We start from the raw sequence: 25667 nt of genomic DNA on the forward strand, positions 1-25667 counted from the left end.
TGAATGACAAAATGCTAATTTCTGCAATTTTTACTTTTGTGCCTTGATAGACAAAAATGAATGAGTTTACTCATGCTTAAAATTCCCCTTTGTATTAACCTACCGGGTTGATAGCCTGAGCATTAATTATGACACAAAGCTTTTTACCAAAATGTTCTATGAAAAATATGTAATGGAAAAAGTGTTTACTTTCTTTGTTTCGCCGAGTATACTTTCTTTGTTTTGCCGAGTGTATTTTGGGGCTTTTGATCTATTACCCATGAACGCATGTGTATCATGGGCAGTATTGATGCCATTACAGATCCAGGTCAATTCCTTGTGAGCAAGAAAAGATTGTTGCCAGTTGGGACTGATCATACATTTTGGCATGTGAAGACACTTGTACACTAATTTTAACAGTTACGTGACCTTATGGCTGAATTTGCCTTTTGTGGTACAGCAGTTAAATGGTCACATCATCCTATAACTGTAAGTGACTGATGATACCACCAAATCTTTGTAAGCCAGTGTAATGTGCTAGGTCAGCATTTGCATAAAGTTGACAGACTTTCTCTAGTTTTGTGTATGTGTCAACTCACACAAGGTTTACTCTACATTCCAGGCATTTGAGTATATTAACAAATCTCATGTCCATCTTCTTCAGCATATTAAGCATTTATTTGAGTGTTTTTCTCTTGGCAAAGTAATCTTTGCCATTAATAAACGATATTTCCAATAATTATTCACACTTTCTTAAACATTTTTCTTGACATACACCATATACTCTTTCTCTGACCTGCAAAAGAGGATGAACATTTTGATATCAAAAAGCAAGAAATACAATGAGTAAAGCGTGAAAATATTACAGAAGCGATAAATTAAAAAAAATCAGGATTACAAATAATACGTAGGTTTAAAACATCTACAAAAGCAATTTCCCTTTATGTGTCAATTTCATGTCTATAAAAAAATGATATTTAAAGCAACATTGCACTTTCAAAAATCTGATCTTCCAATCTGGAGAAACTGCTGAAAATGAAAATAAAAGTACTTCATACTAAAATAAATATGTGTACACCTTTTCACCTTTTAACATTATCCCCCACAAAAATAAAAATGCACAATAATTCCACATACCTTCATGGGGGGGGGGGGGGGGGGGAAGAGGTGGTTACAAAACTCATGACAATGATGCATATTATCAAGCAAACAACTGTAACATTAACCGCAGACTACTAAGTAATGGTGGCACAAAGTCACCTTGAAATATAATAGAATTAAAAACTTGTTCCATTTTGCTTCCTGTGGGTGATACCGAGTTGTGAATCTACTGAAAATAGAAGTTTTTGAGCAAATCTAAACTGTATGCAAGCCATTAAAGTTTATTCCTGACAATCAGATATGCTTTAGTCTTGCCTCACATAACAACTAAACGGGCTTTCACACCAGGCCTGCATAGAGCTGTGTAATGTGGCATAGCAACTATGCCGAAATATGTTTGTACTCATTATTTAGATAAAAACAAAAATGTTGAAGGAAGCAAACTTTTAAGTACCTGGTATTGCAAAATTAGAAAAAGTGTTTGGGTAAATCCTTGGATCCAGACACAAAGGATTCTTTATTAGACTGACACAGGGTAGCGTAATGTTGCGTAGGCATTTATTAGCATACAGTAGCGTAGCACTGCACACTACTGTGTAGGCATAGTGTACAGTAGAGTAATGTTGTGAAAATTTGTGTATAAACTGCATATTTTCTGTGTCCTGTGCTGTATGCAAAAAAACCCAAAAAAAAACATGTTGGAATTTTTGCATCCATTTTGCATGCCCCTTTGCATCAATCCACATATTGCTATGTAGGCATAGCAGAGTCGGTGCTCAACAATATGTAACTTTATGCAGGTCCAGTGTGAAAGCCTCGTCATTCACTTCAAACTTGAAGTAGTGAAATGCTTGATGTGTTATACAAGTCCATGAAATAGCTTGTAACTAGGTCCTCAGTGGAAAACCAAATAGCACTAATAAATTTGAAGAGTTTAGTTCATTTTAGAAATTCCCTCTTTTTGCAGTAAACTGCATGAAGCCAATGACTGATAAAATGCTGAACTACATGTACTAGGATCACAAGCAAGGAGTGGAAGTAAGGATGACTCTTGTTGCACGAGACTCAGAAATGTGTGTGTAACTTTCATTCTACATACAACGAGGTACGTACATTGCAATAGCAAATGTTGATATCAGGCAAAAAAAAAAAAAAAAAATGACATGGGTAACTGAAAATGTCATTGAATAAATCATCCTGAAATGAGAGTGCAATGATTTTTGTCCCTTTTTTAAGGCATGTTTGGAAGATTACATGAAGCAAAATAAAAAGAATAGTAATGTCCAGAAAACCTTTCTTTATCAAGTCTACCCATGAAGCTGGGATGATCCTCACATATTGGAGCGTCGTGTCGATGACGGCATCAACATCATAACATAAAATGTGAAGGAATACTGGGAACGTTTGCCTGAGAGGGATACAACCCTTAAAGAAGGGTAATATGCTTTCTGGGTAGGCCTGTGGGTTAGTCACCAATAGAATGTCATCCATATGGACCACACCTAATCTGGACTCATCTTCCTCTGCGCTTCCTTCTTCTCTTCTTCCCATGCTGAAACTCCTCGTCATAGTTTCCCACAGGTGGAGTGGAAGACTGCGTTGCAACAAACAAACCACTGATGCTGATGTCTTTTGAAACCGTCTCCCCTTTGGTCCTGCTCTTTCTCCGTCTGAATCTTCTCTTATTCCTCTTACCGTTCCCCTCTGCTTCAGCCCCACCTACTCCAAGCCTCTCCCTGAGATGTAGCATGTGGCTCTTAATCTTTTGACCCAGTTTACTCTTTTGGTGCCCTGTCTGGATGCCTTCTTCCCTCTGTCCCCTCCCAGATAACGGTATGACATCGCACTGGAAGCTGCTCCGTGGGAAGTCCTCACTGATGAATTCAGAGTTTGAGATACTTGTTTGAGTTGAGTGACCACCATTGTGGAGCAAAATTCTGTTAAGAACAAAGCCTCGTGTAGATGTGTGACTTCCACGATTTCTATCACCGTGCTTTGTCCTACCATCACCACTCCCATTTTTTAATGACTGCTGCTGTCTCTTAGCCAGCCATTTCTCTTTGCGAAGTCTCTGCCTCTCCTGCTGCCGTTTCTTAGCCAGCCATTTCTCTTTGCGAAGTTTCTGCCTCTCCTTATTGGATACTTGCTCCTCCCTCTGGTCTGCTGCTCCTGGATCTGGAAATGCATCATTAACCCCTCTCTTCAGTAGATTCTCTCTTTCAGTTTGGCTGGTCTTCTGAATCTTGTTTGACACGACACACTGGTGAGATTTCTTGCTCTTTTTCTTCGATTTCTTTCTTATGATGGGCAGACAAAGAGCAGCAGGATTTTGGTCATCATCACTTGAGCCTCTGTCAGCAATACTCTTGACGTTCTTGTCATCACTGATTTTATTCACTCCCACCTGTATTTCAGTAACCTTGCCTTGTGTAATGTGATGTTGACTCCCTGCTTGGACAGAAGGTGCGGTGACCCGCTGGCGTTTCTTACTTGAACCTTCTTCTCCCCTGTTTGTCTCCACCCCGTTTACACCATCTACTTCCCGTGCAACGAGCTAGAGAAGGAAGAGCATAGAAAATGACACATCTCATTAATACATGCCTTGAAGGGGGAAGGTATCCCTGAAATATATGTGCATGCAATGAATGCAGAAATAATGAAAGAAGGCCACATCAATTCATGATGTTACAGCAGCAAAATGATATGAAGGAAATAGGTACAGAGAATTATATAAAACTTGCATAGATTTCACCTACCTGTAATTGAAATGAGTTGACAATAACATAATTGCCTCTACCTTGTAAAGCAAGTCAACATGTTCAATTTTCATTATATCTTCTTGATGTCATTTCACTACTGTGACATCATAAACTGTTGTGACCTTGTTATTCAAAATAATGACACATACATTTTCCCCCCCAAAAAAATTCAAATTAACAACTTTTGAAGAGATTTGCTCCGTTTTCCGTATACATCACTTATGTATTTTCTCACATTCATACATTTACTGAACTACCTACTCGAGGTACATTCCCCTTAATGGTAAGGAATTGTTGGAGCATGATGCCATTACACCAAAGTGTTGTTATTCAATTATCTTTACAGCATGCAGCATGTACTACATATTTATTCAAATCAATGAAATTTTTGTGTCAAATAGTTTTCATTGCAACTGATTGACCTACATTGATATAAATATGCAGCGATTACTTAGTTCTAATCCAAGGCTGCACACTGGCACTGGTTCGACGGTCCCAGACCAGTAAAAATCAATGTTGGACCAGGAACTTTTTCATGAATGGACCAGAAAAATATTTAAAAACTGGGTACCTACTCTTCCGACAGACAGGTCAGACAAGTAGAAAAAATGGGTTAGTGTGCAGCCCTGTCAAATCTGTATAGCATGAAATGGGAACTGCGTATTTATCAAAATGAATAAATTCTTGCATTGAGTTGTTGCAGTGACTGTCAGGTGGAGCTCAGTAGTCTTGTGGATTCAATGCCTGTCCAGTAATCAAGAGATGGTTGCTTTGAATCCAGCTTTCAAATAAGTATGCTGGTCCATGATTTTCTTTTTTTTTTATCATGGCTACTACTTAAACACTGAATAATCATTGCTTATTCACATCAATGTAGGGCAATTTGTCAATCAGATGCAATAAAGACATCTCAAAGTATGAATCCATTACTTTAAATAAATAGCAGTACATGTTGCATGCTATAAAGATTACAACCCTAATGTCGGGAGAAAGCTGTGGATATGACGCCTGTCCAGTAATCAGGAGATCATTGGTTTGAAACCAGCTAGAGTATGCAGTCCATGATTTTTATCAAGGCTACTTTATTAAAAAACTGAATAACCAGTACTTATTTACATTGGTGTAGGGCAATTTGTCAATCCGATGCAATAAAAACAAGAGACCCAGGGGGTCTCGTGTTCAACTGAGTAATGCAAGTTCACCTTTCACACATCACACATTCTTGTAGACTACTACCTGAGAACATTGCAAACTTGGGGGGCAAAGGGTACTGTAAAACGAGGAATTTTCGCGTGCATTTTAATTTCGCGAATTTCGTGAGCGCCAAAATTCGCGAAATTAAAATGCACGCGAAAGCTTTTGTCTACACTACATGCATTGAATGTCAGTAGCAATTCGCGAAAATTTCATGCCACGAAAAAGGTTGTCGGCTCCAATTCACGAAAATTTCATGCCGCGAATATATCATGTTTTACAGTAGTTTTGAGGGTTTCCATGGGGGCATGGTGTCTGTTTGCATATTCCATCACACTGGTAAAAATACCTACCAATTGCACTAAATTTAGAAAAGTTGACTTTGTAGTTTAAAAAAAAAAAGACTAAAAATGTAAAAACTGCCCCCCCCCTTTCAATCCCCACCCAACCCCTAGATTTACCACAAATAACCTTGAGAGTGCATTCACTAATGTATTTGCTCAGAGTATTTCCAGTTTTAACATTTTTTTTTTTTTTTTTTTTTGGGGGGGGGGTAAATTAATTCATTTTTTATCATTATCTTTTTTAAATTAGGGGTACTGGCGTCCTTGTATCCAAGTATATAGACTGTCAGCCCTGTGAAACTGAGTTTGGTGACAAATTTGACCATGTGTTTTCAAGAAGAAGATGTGTTGCTAACCCTAATGCACCCCTTGATCTATTATAAACAAAATAGAAACTAGTCACATATCTACTTAATCATAGCACTAACTTAGCTTATCTTTTCTGGTTCTACATACAAGATTTGTAAAGATTCCTTAAATTGGCAGCTTTGCCTCCCCATCCCCCCCCCCCCCCCATTTCCATGGGCACTGTGCCCTTTAGAGCCCCACGTGGGCAATGTTGCTCATTTGCACAGATACAAATTCTATCACCCTGGCAATAATCCCTGCAAAATTTGCTAAAAATCTGACCACACATTTTCAAGAATCCTCCCAATCTGCCTCAACAAACTTGAAGCTACAGTCACCAATCTAAATCACACATAACCACCGTGGCTTATCACTTAAGGTTTGCGAGAAGAAGATTTGTAAAGATTCCTTAATTCGGTGTGTTTGTCTGTTCCCCCCCCCCCCCCCATCTCTCGGGCATTGTGCTCCAGGGGACCCCCAGGCGAGGAATGGTGTCCATTTGTATACATAGATATGTATTCTATCACCAAAGCAACAAGGAAAAGTAGAATTTACGCGGTGCGTAATATATGTCCCCGCCGGAAGTAGCATTTTGTAGCAAAATGTACAATACAGGTCACAAATCAAGGTCAAAGGTCAAAAATATCAAAGGTCAAAATTCTGTGTAGAAGTTTTGAAGCCCTCACCTGCTGCCATCACATAAAGCAAACGGAATCGAAATCGGGTTAGAAATCGCGAAGGAGTAGCATTTTGTAGCCATTGTACAATATAGGTCAAAAATCAAGGTCAAAGGTCAAAGAAGTCAAAGGTCAAAATTCTGTGTAGAAGTTTTGAAGCCCTCACCTGGTGCCATCACATAAAGCAAACGGAATCGAAATCGGGTTAGAAATGGCGAAGGAGTAGCATTTTGTAGCAAAATGTACAATACAGGTCAAAAATCAAGGTCAAAGGTCAAAGAAGTCAAAGGTCAAAATTCTGTGAAAAAGTTTTGAAGCCCTTACCTATTGCCATCACATAAAGCAAACAGAATCAAAATTGGGTTAGAAATGGTGAAGGAGTGGCATTTTGTAGCCAATGTACAATATAGGTCAAAAATCAAGGTCAAAGGTCAAAGAAGTCAAAGGTCAAAATTCTGTGTAGAAGTTTTGAAGCCCTCACCTAGTGCCATCACATAAAGTAAATGGAATCGAAATCGGGTTAGAAATGGCGAAGGAGTAGCATTTTGTAGCAAAATGTACAATATAGGTCAAAGGTCAAGGTCAAAGGTCACAACTGAAATTCTGTGTAGAAGTTTCAAAGCTCCCACATAGTGCTATCATATAAAGCAAACAGAATCAAAATTGGCTCATAAATGACAGAGAAGTAGCAAATTGAAGATTTTGATCACACACGGACGCACACACGGACACACGGACGGACGGACACACACACGGACGGAGCCCGTTTCATAGTCCCCTGCTCGAACTCGTTCGGCGGGGACAATAATACCTGCCAAGTATGGTGAAAATTTGACCATGCTTTCTCAAATAATGAAAATGTGCAATTTAGGCACCTATTTGACCATGGGCTCCAAGGGGCACTCCTGAACAAACTTGACACTACAGTCATCAAGTACTTACTCCTCGTATTATTTTACTAACTTTGCTCTATCACTTCTGGTTCTAGAAAAGAAGATTTTTAAAGATTCCTCATTTTCTTCTCTTTTTTTGGGGGGGGGGGTTGGGAAAAAAATTGAGATCCTATTTCCCTATAGATGCTACTAGCTAAGTTTGGTGAAAATCCGTGATGGGGTTTTCAAGAAGGTGAAAATGTAACTAATTTACATGACGGCTCACGGACGACGCACATCACACGACGCATGATGCATGACAGATGCTGGATAATGAGTGATTGCAATAGCTCACTTGAGCCTACGGCTCAGTTGTGCTAACAACTCAAAGCAAGAATTTATTTATTCGGATAAACATGCAATACATGTTGTATGCTTATTGAGATTACAAGCAGCACTTGCTGTTGGGTGGAAGCTTGGTGGTTCAGTGGATATGATGCCTGTCCTGTGATCAGGAGATCATTGGTTTGAATCCAGTTCGAGTATGTATGTCCATGATTTTTATCAAGGCTACAGCTAATACACTGAATAATCAGTGCTTATTTATGTCAATGTAGGGCAACTTGTCAATCAGTTGTATGAGATAAATCATGTCCATCTCCCCCTCCCTAAATGGACAGATTTAGTTTTTGATGGTCGTAATCTCATTTTACTAGGTTCTTTCCATCGGTCAGAAGAGCTTTGAAATATGATCATCGATCCCAAGTGCACAGGCAGCCTTCAATGTCAAAATTCATCTTAACACCAAATACTTCTGTAAAACATCAATCAAACTTTAAATGAGTGAGTTTTTATCTAATGAGTCTATTACACAATATTCTTGTCCAAGGAGGTTTTCAAAATTGTACAATTTGATACACTTGAAAACCTTCTCGATTACAAACCATCAATTTTAGAGATGACTCAAGGGATATCAGCTGAACAGCAAAAACCTATTTTAAACAGCCAAAGTCCCATAAAATCTCTAGCAGTAAATTCCACAACTAGATGATTGCTAAGAGCCTACAAAAGATTCAATTACAAGAAAAATTCAGAGAAAACCATTTACTACAAACCTTTCTTTTTTGACCTTGATGTAGCAAAGCTTGCCTATCCCGCAGTATGATATCTGTGCGTGAAAAATAATAAAACATTTTATTATAATATCTCTGTTCAAAGTACATCAAATCTATACATCTACAGGCATGACAAAAAATGGATAGTCTTAACCAGTTGTTAATCAGTCCGTCCTCAACGGGTACTTCACACAGATGAAATTCATTATGGATGTGAAAGACTCCACCTGCCATGATATGGCCTGTCAAGTGATTCACAGTACAGATGGTATTCTAAATGCAGCTGAATACCAGTAAGAATTTACTGTATATGCTGTCATTTTCGCATACAGTGCACTCCTGTTACAATGAACACTGTTATAGAGAAATTTTGTTCTAATGAAGTAAAACTCCTAGTCCCAAAATTATCGCCATTAAAGTCTTTGGTACAAAATTCACTTAAAATGAACATAGTTATAGCAAAATTTTCGTTATAACGAAGTCTTTACCGAGCGCCACTGACAAAGAAAAACAAAAGAAATGTGCTCCGTTATAACGAAATGCGGATCGCTTTTCGAAAATTTATAGCGTCTCTGCGTGGGCGAACGCTTCACATGACTGTGTGTTGACTGTGTGTTTGCTCCGTGTGTCATGCACAGTTTCCGAGGGGGACTTGCTTTACTGTAATACAATAATCTGAGATTAAATAAGGTTTGTTTTATTTTTATGATGGTTTTTCATTACAAAACACACAGATTCCAATACATGTACACCTAAATGTCCGTTAGTTCAAAAATGAAATAGGGTTTGTTATTACGAACATTTAGGCGTTATTCCAAAAGTTTGTTATTAAGACAATGAAATATGGTTCTTATTTCGACAGTTCGTTAGTCCGAAAATGATAGGAATTCCAAATGTTCATTAATCGGAACATTAAAAAAAAAGTTTTTGTTAATCCAAAAGTGAAAAGGGTGAGTCCACTAAGAAAACTAAGGAATTACAAACCTTATAATCGTCTTAAGATAACCAAAACTTCGAAATAACCAACCTTTCTCATTTTTCTTTTGATCAACAAACTTTCTTCGGGATAACGAACCTTATTTCATTTTCGAATTAAACATCCTTCAGAACAACGAACCTTCGGAATAGTGAACTTTTCTCATTTTTTTATTTACAAACCTTCGAAATGACGAACCTCATTTCATTTTCTGATCAGCAAACCTTCGGAAAACGAACAATATATTTCTATCTAAATTATTAGCTTTTGGAAAACCTTCTGAATCCCAGGAACGGCAAAACTTTGGAATAAGGAGCCATCAAAGTAACAAACTTTAGTAAGAAACGAACCTTTGGAATAGCGAACTGTAACCGAATCCTAAACCATCATTTTCTATACATGCGTGACAATACAAACAACTTAATGCTCTCTTTTGAATGTAATATTTGAACAAAATTAAAAAGGTACCATCCCATTTCACATAGCTTTCCAGTGTATGATGAGTATTCAACAAACAGAATATGATATATGCGCGGTTTCCTTGTTTTCGTTATATGTTGCATTTACTCGCTTATAAAGAAATTTCGTTATAATGAAAGAAAACTGCCGGTCCTGAGCATTTCATTATAACAGGAGTGCACTGTACGGCTATTATTGAGAGTGAGGTCACAGACATTTTTGCGAGATGTCGTTTTCGCAATTGACACTGAGGCTATCGTAAGTGCACTATCACCCTACAAGTTGTAGCACATGTTGACATTTTCAGGTGTACATTCGCGGTCCGACACTGATTCGCGAAATACACGAAAATTAAACCCTTGCAAAAATAACAGCTTATACAGTAATCACACCAGGGACAACATTCACACAGGATCTACTACTAAGACAACATAAAGGATAGACAAGTAAAAAAACACATAATAAGTATTCATTCTCAACCTATTTGGCACACTGAGAAATGACGCACTGAAATGCTCCCTACAAGACCTTTTTCTTTATTAGAGTCTTGGACTACATCAGTCACACATCATGTTCTTTGTAGTATAAACAAAAAGGGAGTAGTGAAGAAATTGGTATATGGCTAAGAGAAAAGAACATTATTACACAAATTAATTTACACTGTGAGCCTCAGACTACCATTTTGAGGATTGCAAGACAGATATACTTCATCTCTCAGTGGGTCACACACAAATACAAAAAATAAGGTTAATCCCTAACCTGGGCAGTGCATGAGTTTGTACGTGCATATACATGCTATGTCACTATAGTTGCATTCAGACGATGATCCTTAACCTCGAGGATAAGCTCTATGGGGCGCTAAGTGTTGCATGGTTGATTTTGTTAGAAATCAGTCATTTCGACAATGAAATGACTGATTTTAAGATGAATTGTTGATGAGATGACCGAGTTTGTCACGAAATCAATCTTGCGACACTTGGCGCGCCATAGTTATGGATCACCATCTGAACGTAAAATAGTAATCTTCAACAGTTTCTTGGCAGATACATACAAGTGTACCAAGAAAAATTTTGAGATACATATCATACCATTTGACTACCTGCATACCAACATACCTCTCCAGTCTCCGTGGTGATTGTAATATGGAAAATTTCCCTCTGCTGTCTGTTTCCTCACAAACTTGGTGTCATACTGGCAGACCTCATCATAGGTAAACATGACGAAATCATCCATCCTCTCTGAATGGCAGTCCTGTCAAGAGAAATGTTCACAGGCAAAAGACATGGCTGACATCACAGGACAATAGGAACAAAGGCAAGTTTTGTCTAAATTCTCACTACAAGACCAGCACTGTGCCACTAGAGACAGAAATACCTTGGTTCAATATCAGATTGACACACAATTACAAATATCATCCTTTTCAGTTACAAGCAGATAAGCATACAGCAGGAAATAGTATGAGATGTGTTGCCAATAACAGGACAATTTCAAGCCACAATCCAACAAGACTACATGGTATGTGGGAAAGGTAAGTGAGAGACTTGGACCCTGTTTACAGTCCATGGCTGGGCCGAGCCCGGCCTCAATTGCAGTACTCTGCCCCGCAATTCTGTCCGTTTACAGTGGAGGGCTCGGCCCGGGCTTTTAATTCAAACCTTTCAATATTTCATCATAGTGGTGCTCTGCTTGTAAACAAAGTACATTTGTATTATTACTGGGAGAGCGCCGGTCACAATTTGGTACTGCATTTGGCCCAGTTTGCGTTTTCAGTGAGAAAGGGCCAGGCCAAGCCCGGGCTGAGCCAGGGCTGAGACTACCTCCAGAGCTTGGCCAAATGAGCGGCCGTTTTTGGTAACGCATTTGGCCTTTTGCACGCTTACAGAGAAAGGGAGGCCGAGTTCAGCCCGGGCCGAGACTAGCCTTTTTATTCACTTTAAACGGGGTCATGGAGAGTGAGAGAGAGAGAGACAGAGACAGAGACAGAGAGAGACAGAGAGGTAGAGAGACAGACAGACCGACAGACAGACAGAAAGTAGATGGGGAAAACCAACAATATGTAATCGTAGGCATTGCAGGTATGACCAAAAAAGGTCCCCCAAAACAAATGGATAAGAATGTTCATGAAGAACACTGCATGCATACTAACGTAAAACTTGTGTCCTTTTTCACTGCAATTGGAGCAATAGACATCTTTCTTTGTCTTCTTTTCAGACCTTGTTGCAGTCACAAGTGGCCCATGCTCAGTCTGAATATGATAGATTTAGAGAGAGAAAAAGATGAAAAGAAGAGGGTCATATTCAGCTAACAATCATCAGTATCAAAATCACCTTACAATAAATAAAGCTTCAAAAACTATGTTTATGCCATACTTTCATCTCATTTCATGAAACAACACAAGCTTGGAGTATTAACAGGAGACTTTGTATGTAATGGTAAATACTGTAAATGCGTGGTAGTGAGTGGTAAAGGGCACTATAAACACCCCCTATTATTATTATTATTATTATTATTATTATTATTATTATTATGATTATTATCATTACTATTATCATTATCATCATTATTATTATTATCATTATTATCATAACAATCCTTTTCAAATGATGTACAGTATTTAAACTAATATAGTATATTCACCTCAACAACTTGGAACACGTATAGATAACGCACAAGCAAATATTTCAAAATGGGTCAAGTTTTTGCTTTTTTGCACCTACACGCTTTTCATATTTCATGATCTTGTGATGCTCCCGCTTGTTACATATTGCCTTCACACAATGCAATCAAACATATGACAATTACTTGTTTTTCTTATGCACGTTGAGTTGCAGTTACAGAATTTCAAAGAATTTCATACGTGCAGTGTATGACAATTTTATAGAGACATGAGTGCGGGTTACTACTTTGTGATCCACAACTTTGATCTTTATCTCTGATATGAACTTGAAATGAAATATCTGTCAAGAAGGAAGAATCTTTAATCCATTAAATGTATCACATTCACTTTCCTTGCTAAATCCTTTTTGTATAAATAAGTATACAATATAGTTTGGTCTGCGATATCAGATGCTTTTTTATGCTTTTTTATTCTCTTCTATTTTTTTTTACCGTAAGATGATACTGTCTCCAAAGGTCCTGACACATCTGCATTTTAAAGAAAAGAGAAATAGAGAGATTATAAAAACAATATAGCTATCTAAACTGATACTGCTAACTACATGTCCATACACTGTTGCATTTTCAAAATGATTTCACATATCCCAGACTTAGTCCAGAGATTTTGATAATGATTGAATCTATTGAAATGCTGATATCAGGTGTGAGCTTTCCTCCTTGCTATGCCCAATGCGGAAGACAGTGCAGCTGTAGCTCTGAAATAAACCAATAAATCAAATGCAATGATATTGAAAAATGTACCTAAAATAGGCATCCTATTTTTTCCTCGTACAAAATGAAAATGCTGAGCACCATTACTCACCTCAGGATTATTTCCAACTCAGTTTTTTGTTTTTGACATATTCTGTTTGTTGGATATGTTAAAATAAACTTTGAAGAAACAAGACTCAAATGGCTAGAAAACAATATCTGAGTTCTTTGACTTCAGCAACAAAAATACTTGTGAAGATTTTATCTGTGTTACACTGTTTGTGTCAATACCCTATTTTTTTCAATTTATGACAAAATAAGTAACCAGAAATTGAAACTGTATCTCAAATACTTGGACTTGATTTGACTTAATCTTTTAGTTATCTGCTGCGGGAGGCCAGGTTCTTGGCAGGCAGCATGCACAAATCAACATTATGTTCCCGAGATTTTTGGAGAAGTACCACCCTTAAACTTACTATCATCACAATTCCATTGATTCTCACCTGTTGCAATCATAATTACATTGATCCTCCCCTAAATCTCCCTTTCATAGAGGAATACAACTTCTCCTAAGACCGTCCTAAGAATGTCAATCAAATCACTTTAGTATTAGGAAGCAAAACAAAATGTTCTGCAGCTCAGTTAACGAGTACTAGTAGATTTAGCAACGTAATAGAATATGAGCATCTCTTTATATAACAACCAGAGTCGGGAGAGTGTTCTTCCTTGATCAAACTTTAACACTGTCTTCAAATGTTTGTTACACAACAGATGAGGAAAGTAAAACGATAATTTGTGAGTCAAGTCTGACCTTTCTCAAGTGACCAGTCATCTGGCATCTGGTGCAAGAAGCATAGCGTAAGTTTCTCTTCACTGGGCAAGTCCTGGCCTGATGACCCGGAAGGGAACAGTTGAAGCACAGCGCTTTGGGGCATTCACGGTCAGTGTGGCCTGTACATTATGAACATGCGAGATAAAAAATGGCAACATACACACTGAAAAGAAATTCTAATACAGTACTCTACGCATAATCGGGTGGGCTCGGGCAGAGCGTTTCTTACCCGTTTAAGCGGAGTACCCGATTAACAGAAGTACACATCTCATTCACATTTGACACACACAATGTGCATGTACGTGCATTGTATGCTGTACCAAACACCTACACTGTATGCTTAACATGCGCGCTTGCACGGCACATTATACGTACCTTACACTTGCTCAGTCACGGGAAATAATTTACACTATTTTTTACGGACAAATATGTTTTCAGAAAACTTTGTAGTTTGACTATAGACTCAGCGCTAACACGCATTCGTTTTCCGAAACGAACATGTCTCTTTGCGAGCATTAGTCATGTAGAACGTCAGGTTACTTTTCGAGAAGTAACTGGAGAAAAGTACAGGTAAAATTATGATGCTGGTGCATGGCCTGATTTTCGTTGCAAACTTCTCGTATGGTGAGTGTTGCTGCGGAGCAAAGGAGGAGCACAAGTGTGTTCAACTCCTGTCCGTCTATGCAACTGTGAGTGAAAGATACATCCATGTTCGTTTATGTGTGGCAAGTCGGTACATGTACATGTGTTTTATGTTTAATCGCTCTCCAAATGATCGGTCTTCTTTGCAAATTAAGCAGAGCATGTGATTAGCCATGGACAATTTGACATTCATGATTGCTTAAAGTGATATGCCTGCGATAAAATGTGGGTAAAAATTAGTTTAGAAGAAAATTATTTACCCATTTATGCGGAGAGGCAACCCGATTATCAGGTAATTATAATGTGCATTGGAAGTGATTTTGACATTACTACCCAATTAAACGGAGTACCCGTTTAAGCGATACCCGATTAAGCGGAGAGTACTGAATGATCATGTCATGGCTTGCATTTACTAACTAGAAATGTCCCTATGGCGACTGATGCCTCCGCCATAATGCATGGTTTTCCCAACAGGTGTATGGTACAATGTCTTCACAATGTGTTATGACAGTTTCACAAAACTGACAAAATATTGAAATGACAGGTTTGTCAGAAATATCTTGAATGCTCACTTTCCTTGAACTAGTTTTGCTATAATTGTCTAAGAGTGCATGGCACCTGTATTTGGGGAATTCAGAATTTTTACTTGACTTCTGACCAACCCTTTTATAAGTTTATGCATTGAGTAATTTTCAAGGTATGAAGAAAGAGTGTAATTACAGTATAAAATATTTTTTGCATTTAAACCTGGCCTTTGACCCTTAACCTTTCACCTTTGACCTTCTGGCTGGAAATTTCCCAGAGAATCTCCATTAGGGAATACATGTATATATCAAGTTTTAGTTTTAAAAATAATAATGCAAGCATTGCATATAATAGAATATGAGGGAAATAGTAACATTTTGAGGAGTTGACCTTGACCTTTAACCCCCTGACTATTGACCCATGACCCCTACATTCCCTAGAAAATCCCTGCCAGTCAGTACATGCGTATGTACCAAGTTCCATGAAGATACATTGAACCATTTGCGAGAAAAGTGAAATTGTGACATATTCACCTAACCTTTGACCTTTTGACCTTTGACCTTATGACATGAAACTCTCTCTGGAGAATCTTTATGCAGTAGTACATGTCTACACTAGGTTTCAAGAAAATACCTTCCGGCATTGCATGGATATGGGGGAAATAGCAACGTTTTTAGTATTTGACCTTTGACCTCTTGCCAATGTCACTAAGGTCTACTCAACTAATTGCCCCATCATACATCATCCTTGGACCAAGTTTGGTGAAAGCTGCTTCATCCAGTTTTGAGTTATCGCGTAAACAGATAAATTTTAGGATTTGACCTTGATCTTTGACCTTTGACCTCTGTCCAATTTCACTCAAAAACTAATCAAGTAATTGCCCCATCATACATCATCCTCAGACAAAGTTTGGTGAAATTTGCTGAATCCTGTCTTGAGTTATCGCGTAAACAGATACAATTTAATGATTTGACCTTGACCTTTGACCTTTGCCCTTTGGCCAATTTCACCCAACATCTAATCAAGTAATTGCCCCATCATACTTTATACTTGGACCAAGTTTGGTTAAATTCCAGTCAATGTTACTCAAGTTATTGCGTAAACGAATGCGGACGGACGTACTTACAGACGTACGTACGGACGGACGGACGGACGGACAACCCGAAAACATAATGCCTCCGGCACCACTTCGTGGCGGAGGCATAAAAATATATACATAATTAAAGCAAAAATTTAGTATGAATGCCTTCTTAAATGAAGAAAACTAATGCTTTTCAACTCAAGAAACATTTTATATTATTAGATGCGAGTTCATCTGGACACACAATATTACTGTTACATTCCTTTTTCATGATGACTATACAAACTTAGAACTATGACCCCACAGATGGTCCAGCAACAAAAATTCAACATATTTCACTTTTCTTACATAATAAAAGGACATTTGACTTGCTTCTTCCAGAAGGCAGGGGAAAAAATATTACCCTTAACATATGCCACTTACAAGTCAGGGGAATGTGTACTTCAAAAAAAAAAGTAGAATTCTCATATTTTCTTCACATCATTCTATGCATGTGAGATCACAAACTGTAAAAAAAAAAATCATGGTTGTAACTTTGGATGGATTGTTGGCTTTTCTTCAAACTTTTACTATCAAATGTTTTCTACAAATATTACTTCATTCACTCAATCCACACATAGTAGACTTGCTAAGGGGGTAAATGCTGCATTTTTTAGTACAAATGTCCTACCTGGCACAGATGTTTCCTAGGGCAATCAGAAAATTTTCATCTAAAGAGACAATCTGTATCTATGCAAATTAGCCTTAATTTGCATAGTTTATGCAAAATATATATTAAAAATATTTTAAAATATATGTGCATTCAGCAGAAATACCTAATTTGGTAGAAGTATTTTCTAGAGTATGTTGAAACAATCCTGCAAAAATCCATTTCATACCTATGTAAATGAACATAAAATCATAATCATGATCTGAATGCGTACGCTTTCTTTCCTCAGCTGCGCTTCTGAAAGAGAGCTACATCCAGATCGCCTCGGAAGTGATAGTTTGTCCCATTACCTTCACCAACGTTGATTATTTGCTTACTATCATCATCACCTGTTTTTCTTGGCAGCTAGGAGACTAAGTTCAACTCTTCACCTTCTGAAGAATTCTTGACCGACATATATGCACAGCCATACAGTAGCAATAATAATGTATTACCAAGTACTCACCCCTGACACCACAAAAGATGCAGGCAGGCACATAGGGTGGCTTGGGACAGTTAGCTTTGACATGACCAACCTCCATGCAGTTGTGGCATTTGACATAATTCTGCTCTGACTGGACGTAGTAGCGTCCAAACTTCTCCTTGGACTGACCTTTTGCCCTGGTACCCTTCAGAAAAAGGTGAAAGTAGACAATAGATACCCATAAAAATGGATGGAAAATGACAGAAGGAAAATTAATATGAGGCAGAAAAATATCATTCTTTTCATGCTGCTGTAAATATGAAATAAAGTATCACCATACTGATTACTACTGCTCTTTAACATGAATGATATCACATGATACAATCTGCATAACTCCAAACCACATGGGCCAAAAATCACCTGACTTGAAGCTACCAATCAAAAAGTCTAAATTTTCCCCATGCAATCACATACAAAATATTTTGGTCAAGCCTAAAGCCCTGTTTTAACAGGGCCTTGTTACTACTTAAGGTAGCATCCAAGTAACTTTTTTTTACCCTGCTTGTTAAAATGGTCCTTGGACAATGTTGCTCAGGGCATTGTTGTGATAACTTTTGCAAAGTTCTACCCTAGCCAGCTAGGGTTATTACTGCAACGTTGTACCCTGACATTACTCAGGTAACCACTGATCTCCATGGACTTGAGATCAGTGACTGTAACCATGTTTTGTTTGCAGGAACGCAGCACTGGCCAGTGGGTGGAGTAGTCGCAAATGATTCTGCTGTCATAACGGAACACTGGCTCATGAAACAGCAATAATCCATTACTTAAACACAGTGACACATGGGCATTCACACACTGTAGATCAATGCTTGAATTCATTTGAGTATGCTCATCATGTTTTGTGATATTTAGCACATCGTGTTTCCTTTCAATTTCCCATCAATATTACTTCATGGGAAGCAAATACAATTTGCAGACAAAATCTATGTTTAGTTAACAGCGATGTTCAACAGAAACACACCAAAATGCCCGATTATGTAAATGTTAGCATTTACTTACAGAATAACAATAAGTACTATGCGAGGTATATTTTTAGTAAATGCATATTCAATTATTGGAATGTAGCAGGAATTATAACCAAGAAAGGTGCGAGGTTCATCAGAGAGCTTTGCACACATTTTAGTAGCTTACCTTTTCGTGGACCGATGTGCCTCTACCCTCAATGTGGACACTGATTCCTTCCTCCTCACTGCATGATTCAATCACCATGCAGTCCTCCTCATCACTGCTCCAGTGAACAAAGCCCAGCTCCGAGGCTTCTTTCAACATTTCCTGCGTTTTCTTCTTCTCTTGCCTCCAAGCTAGTTGTGCATCATTCTTGTCTTTCCTCATCTCATCAAGATGCATACCTTTGCTGTCAATGAAGAAATCCAGCGCCACCTCTTTTGTCCGCCTTGGATCAGAACTTTGAGTCTGCTTGCTGCTGGGTGAAGGCCTGTCTTTCGTGGTGGAGTCAGAGGAGTCATGTACCTCGATGACCTCTGCTGGATGTACTTTTTTAACATTCATGGAGCTTTTACGCTTTTGTCTCCCTTCTACTACTACTACAACAGACATGGCCTTGTAACCTTCTCTGTCAACCTTTGTAGCCTTGCGCTTGGGATTTCCCACAATTGGTGAATGTTTTTTTCTACAAGCTTCTGCATTATGACCACACACTTTGCCCTCTTTTCTACTACAGTTCTCTGCCACAAATATCACATCAGATTCATTAGTATCACTCTTAGTACTGCTATGCTTCTGGTGGCATTGGGTGTTTGAATCACTGGATGATGTGCCAAATAAATTGCTATGTATAGCCTGTTTACCATTGCTTCCTACTTTGTATTTGCTATTCTCTATTTCACTATCACTGTCACAGTCATCATAAGAAGTCATGCATATATCATTCTGCTTTCCTTCATCAACATTCCTTTTGGAGGAAGATATGTGTGCTTTGTTCTTACAATTCTCATCTTGTGATTCTCTACATGTCTTGAAATGTCTGGATGAACATGGAAGTTCCACAGCATCATTGGTGTGAAAATTTCCTGTGTCACTCTGCCCATAGTGGATGTGTCTGTACAGGATGGTCTCACTGTCAGTATCGTCTGACTCTGAGGGATGGCTTCCCTCCAGTCCGTAGTGTTCTAACTCCCAGTCCTCCTCTGTGCTTTCATCCATGTGGTACATCTTGCAGGGAAATCATGAGAGTGGCACCTGTCCTTAATCTCTGAGAGAAAGAATTATGAGTATTATGGCTGGAAGACAGGAGGTCAAGGGAATACCTGTCAAAATATTACTGTCCAATTAGTTATGAATCTTGTGAGTAAAGAAGTGAAAGATAAGAACAGATGCAGACCAACAATACATTCAGTTTTTCATCTGCAGTGCACGGGCTGACTGCACATCAGAGACAATGAGCCAGTGAACTACATACAATGTAGCTTTATAACACCATTGCATCATGAAACCTTGTCTATCCTTGAACGCAAAGTAGTGAGAGATACTTTTTTTTGGTGGTCACATCTTAGGTATAATTTCTATTTAGCATTAAACATAATTTTGAGGACAGAAGAAATACTTTATTGCTCTATCAACATGAGCATTTTTATAAACAAATGTTCGACAGTACGGCAAAATCAGAAAAAAAGGACTACTGCAAATAATCAAGATAATCCCCAATGATGAGTGATTGCAGAAAAAACAAGAGACCCGCGGGTCTAGCGCTCACCTGAGTATCGCAAGTTCACCTTTCACGCAGTCACTAATCTAAATTATTCACAGCTCTACCAAAATTTGACCAGGCATTCTCAAGTAGAAGATGAAACTGTACAATAAGGGCCCAAATTTTTTAAGATTCCTTAATTTGGGGGGGGGGGGATTGGGGCCCCCTGGGGCCCTCTGGGTGGGGCATGGTGCCCATTTTTATAAATTGAGATCCTGACCCCCTAGGGATGCTACCTGCCAAGTTTGATGAAAATACACCATGAGGTTTTCAGGAAGAAGATGAAAATGTACAATTCAGGTCCCCATTTGGACCTTCCCAACCAACCCCCCCCCCCCTGCCCCCAAGAGGGGCACCCCTTGATCTCCTATGAACAAACTTGAAAATACAGTCATTAATGTACTCACTCATAGTATTATCTTACCTCTATAACTTCTGATTCTAGAGAAGATTTTTAAAGATTCCTTCATTTTGGGGGTTTGGGGCCCCCCTGGGGGCCCCCTGGGTGGGGAATGGTGCCCATTTTAAGAAATTGAAATCCTAACTCCCTAGGGATGCTACCTGCCAAGTTTGGTGAAAATGGGTCATGGGGTTCTCAAGAAGAAGATAAAAATGTACAATTTAGGCCCCATTAGGACCCCTCCTCACCCCCCTCCCCTGGGTCCCAAGGGGGGCACCCCTGATTCTGCCATGAACAAACTTGAAACTACAGTTATCAATGTACAAACTCATAGTATTAACTTAGCTCTATCACTTCTGGTTCTGGAGAAGAAGATTTTTACAGATTCCTTAAGTTTGGGGCGTTTGGGCCCCCTGGGGGCCCCCTGGGTGGGGCATGGTGCCCATTTTAACAAATTGAGTTCCTAACCCCCTAGGGATGCTACCTGCCAAGTTTGGTGAAAATGGGTAATGGGGTTCTCAAGAAGAAAATGAAAATGTACAATTTAGGCCCCATTAGAACCCCTCCCCACCCCCCTCCCCTGGGTCCCAAGGGGGGCACCCCTAATTTTGCCATGAACAAACTTGAAACTACAGTCATCAATGTACTAACTCATAGTATTAACTTAGCTCTATCACTTCTGGTTCTAGAGAAGAAGATTTTTACAGATTCCTTAATTTTGGGGGGTTTGGGCCCCCCTGGGGGCCCCCTGGGTGGGGCATGGTGCCCATTTTAACAAATTGAGTTCCTAACCCCCTAGGGATGCTACCTGCCAAGTTTGATGAAAATCGGTCTTGGGGTTTTCAAGAAGAAGATGAAAATGTAAAAAGTTTACGCACGACGCACGACGGACGACGCACGACGGACGACGGACGACGGACGACGGACGACGCACGACGCACGACGGACGCCGGACGAAGGGCGATCGCAATAGCTCACTTGAGCCTTTGGCTCAGGTGAGCTAAAAACCAAACTTACAAAGGTTTACACGTACATGACAGACACATACATAAATATCAATTTGTGAACGTGTAATCATGACATATGTGTGATTCATGTTACACATACATGACTGAACCATTAGAAAAAAAAATTTGCCTGACCAAGACAATGTTGGCATCTGACCAAAATCAAATAAAGAAATTATGCATAGAAGAAGAATTAATCACAGAAAAAATAAAAGCCATTGTATATAACACATAGATCCCTTGCCATCTGATTGGATGAATGTGGGTCACATGACATTCTGAAGAATCAGTTATTTCACACTCACTCTTAATGGCAGTGCAATAGACATCCCTTCAAACAGGTAAATCAAGTGGGCCAGAAGTGCAACAGATCCAAGGGCAAACTGAATTTGTGTATCGTTAAGCATTGATGCATACACACACACCCATTTCCGCTGCCAGCAAGACCTAAAGCCAGATGCAGATCTACGCCTAATTTTATCATTTGTGTGACAGTTTGAATATTACATTCAGTGGAAGTATAACCGTCCAATTCAACTCCGCTTTGCGTCATTGAATAGAATGGTTAAACTTGTAGGCTCATGATATTTTTGGAACCATCGCGCTCATAAACATTGAGTATTTGTATACTAATATGTATTAAGAGATTTAACTTGGGACAATGGCTCAAAGCAAATGGATATTTCGGAGTCCCGCTAGCTGTATCCCCAAATCAACTCTACAATGATACAATGAGGGCTTTCCCAACAACAAGGGGGTCACCATTCGTTGGCCTATCTCGTGGACACAGGCAAAGTTATGATGTTATACTGCACTGCACACACAGCTTCACAGCGTTACTTATGACAATGGTGTATTGCCAAGCATTTGGATGCAGAAATACAGTGGACTTAGCATCGACAAGACTTGTGGCAAGACTTCTAAATTCACTTTATCACATCCAAGAAAAGACCAGAGATCTGGGAGAAACTGGCTCACAGCTCAGAGATATTTTTTTTTCTTTGATGCACTCAAATTCAGTGGAAACTAGAATTATCACTGAAGGTGATTAATACCCCCGCCCCTAGTGTTGCTTTATAGTACATGTATGTGATGTCATGAGGGCAATGACGTTAATACCAAGTTTACATTTGTCGAATTGGAAACAGAATAATTTTAGTTTACTGTACAATTACAGAGTTGACACCAAGTATAAAACTTACAGCAAATGGAAACATGCTTTCCCCCAGCATCACTACACTTAAAGACCATCACACACACCAAATTTCACCTTCATAGATTAAATGGTTCAATTTGATACAAAAATGAGTGGTTACCATGGCAACACATTTTTCTTACATTTACACATTGGTGTCTTGCATAACTACACCTCCTGATCATCATACATACTAAATTTGACCTTAATTGCTTGAACGATGTGGAAGTTATTCAATCCACATGGCTTTGGTAAAATTATGGTTACCATGGCAAAGCTTTATCCGACAAACACAAAAATTATGTGTTCCACATCTATGCCTCAAGGCCATAATGCCTACCAAATTTGATTTCAATTGCTGCAAGTTAATTTCAATTGTGGAAGTTGTTCACTCCACGAGATTTCGAAGAAAACATGCGGTTACCATGGCAACGCTTTGTCAAGTACACAAAGAGTGTCTTGCATAACTACACCTATAGATCATCATAGATACCAATTTTGAAATTGATTGCTTAAATGTGACCGTGCACCTCAAAACGAACATAAAGTCGCACACACTGATTTTGCATGAGGACTGAAAATAAGTGAAATGGGTCAACCTAGCCGAACTTGAATTTTTCATATTTTCTGAAAGAGCGGGTCTTCTTTGACATTATGCTAAAATTTGGTATCATAAAACGGGCAGGAAAGTGTGTTTTTTTAGCAATTTATCTCGAACATTTTTTGTAGAATAGTGTGATTAGGTATGTCTTTGAAATCCCTTTTTCATTTCTGAAAAACCTTGTCCACACTCTTCACTTTCAACTCTGATAACTTTTGAAAGGATAGCGCTACTGCTTGGAAAGTTTGCATTGATTATGGACAGAATGTGTTAATGAGGCATGCTTAATTTCAGTTTAATCTGATAATCCCTTCATTGTTGTTACTCCGGTGGTTTACTTCCTGTTTTTTGTCTCATTCATGGCACAGCCAGCACGGTTTGGTAAAGATTAAGCGCTTGAATAGACACTGTACTTCAGAGCCTGTTTTCTCAGTTCACACTTTTCCTGAGTTTGTGCTTTCTTTCCAATATTTAGATAGGTTAGGAGAGTCTATTTGATTTGAGTTATACATCATTTTAAAGCTTAAAGTCTACTCTTTCAGAATATGGTCTGAACTAAAAATTCATGTCTGGCGACTTTTTGTTTGTTTTGAGGTGCAGGGTCACAAATAATATGAAAGTTATTCAATCCACAAGGTTTTAGTAAAATTATGGTTACCATGGCAACGCATTGTCTGACAAACACAAAAAACATGTCTTGCACATCTATACCTTAATATCATCATTTACTCTAAAGTTTCATTCAAATTGCTTCAAAACTGTAGGAGGAGTTCGAGACGCAAGATTTTGCAACAGACCGACCGACCGACCGACCGACCGCCCGCCCGACCAACATCACGGCGATTCCTATATACCCCCTTCACACTATGTGTGGTGGGGGTATTAAAGTTGCAAGTAGTGACCACTTTCAAGATGAGGATCATGCCATGCAATACATGTCCGAGCTGATGTACATGTTCCAAACATATGTTAATTCCAGATGTAATAATGACATTCAATACGCGTCTCCGTGGGACTTTGCAGACTCTCTTTAATACTAAGCATTGTATGGGCCGAAATCTCCAAAATGCAATTACAGCTGTACCCAAATTTAGAAATACTAGGAAATTCACATTTTATCTTTGATTAACAAGGAGATACATGTATAGTAGATTACATGATTTCACCACATAAATTTTTGAAATGTTCATGCTTTACTTTTCACCATACAATACGAAATGTATGAGCCTCATTTACTGTTTTTTCTCTTTGTCTACTCGGTCCCGCAAAAGAAGTACGGTATGTAACAACAGATTCACATACTCTGCAGAGTAGTTTTCTCAAACAGCAGCAGTCCATACTGTAATAAAGAACTCAACGGTTTTCAAGTTTGACATTGACTCTACAGTGGAAATTAACTGAAGTGGGAGGGCATTACGAGACAATTGTCTTTCCAGAGGCCTGACAAGACAGGTGAATGCAGGTGAATACAAGTATGAATGTGTACACTCATTGTATGGTGAATCACGAGTATGAATAGTGATTGTGATGCATGAACACGATGTGAAAGATGTCGATTATTCCAGTACAAAAATCTTGTCCGGAATTTGATATAATGTGATTTTACACCTCGCTATTAAAGAGATAACTCTTTGTAGAGGGATTGATTCACAATTTTGTGACATTCATAATTTTCAGGGCTTTGTTAATAATAGTGTTATTTTTGCTCAGAATTTTATCCTCTGATTCCTGAGGACAGAATTCAGAGCAACGAAAAATAAAATGTCTGATAACAGAATAGACTCTCCTACTTTATATATGCAGTAGCAATTGTGACTATGAACAGTATTCAGTAGGGTAGAACGATGACAGAAAGACAAAATGACAGAAAGATGATGTTGAAGTGAACATCTTTTCACATAGAATCACTACACTCTACAGTGCAGTAGAAGGTGATTTACAATTGTGAAAGCACTCTACATTTGACACCAGCACAAGAGACATCAGGATTATCACACGATTACCCCACAAACAGTAACGATATTGCCTGCACATGATTGTTGTAATGACATGTTTCCTGTTTGCTCTGATATTTAAGTGATAAATTTAACTCAGCCCCACCAACTGAAGAGCCTCAGCCTCAGGGATGTGTCCATCTGTTCCTGGTAAACTTACTGTCATGTCATGACTGTGGTAGTGGTACCGGTAAACGAAACGTATTAGATCTACACCTTGGACCTTGATGGCTTGAAACTTCATATGTGCCTTCAAAAATTTATAACATTTAATTTAATATTTTAGACATATTAAATTTATAGGTCTAGTAAGAGTCT

At 38.6% G+C, this 25667-nt stretch overlaps 1 protein-coding gene across 1 annotated transcript; it reads right to left on the minus strand.

Annotated features, from left to right (window-relative positions):
* Window positions 1-2044: 2044 nt before the first annotated feature.
* LOC139710869 (uncharacterized) lies at window positions 2045-18954 on the minus strand. The gene is made up of 8 exons (XM_071622792.1): window positions 18577-18954; window positions 17425-17587; window positions 14002-14141; window positions 12933-12968; window positions 11971-12069; window positions 10940-11075; window positions 8390-8442; window positions 2045-3634 (listed from the first exon to the last, which is right to left on the minus strand). Exons 1-8 carry the CDS (start codon window positions 18952-18954, stop codon window positions 2594-2596), a joined length of 2046 nt encoding a protein of 681 aa, XP_071478893.1. The 3' UTR covers window positions 2045-2593.
* Window positions 18955-25667: the final 6713 nt, after the last annotated feature.

This window comes from Diadema antillarum, unplaced genomic scaffold (assembly GCF_040938485.1).
Source record: "Diadema antillarum isolate AM-2024a unplaced genomic scaffold, OU_Dant_1.0 seq00001581_RagTag, whole genome shotgun sequence".
Classification (NCBI taxonomy): domain Eukaryota; kingdom Metazoa; phylum Echinodermata; class Echinoidea; order Diadematoida; family Diadematidae; genus Diadema; species Diadema antillarum.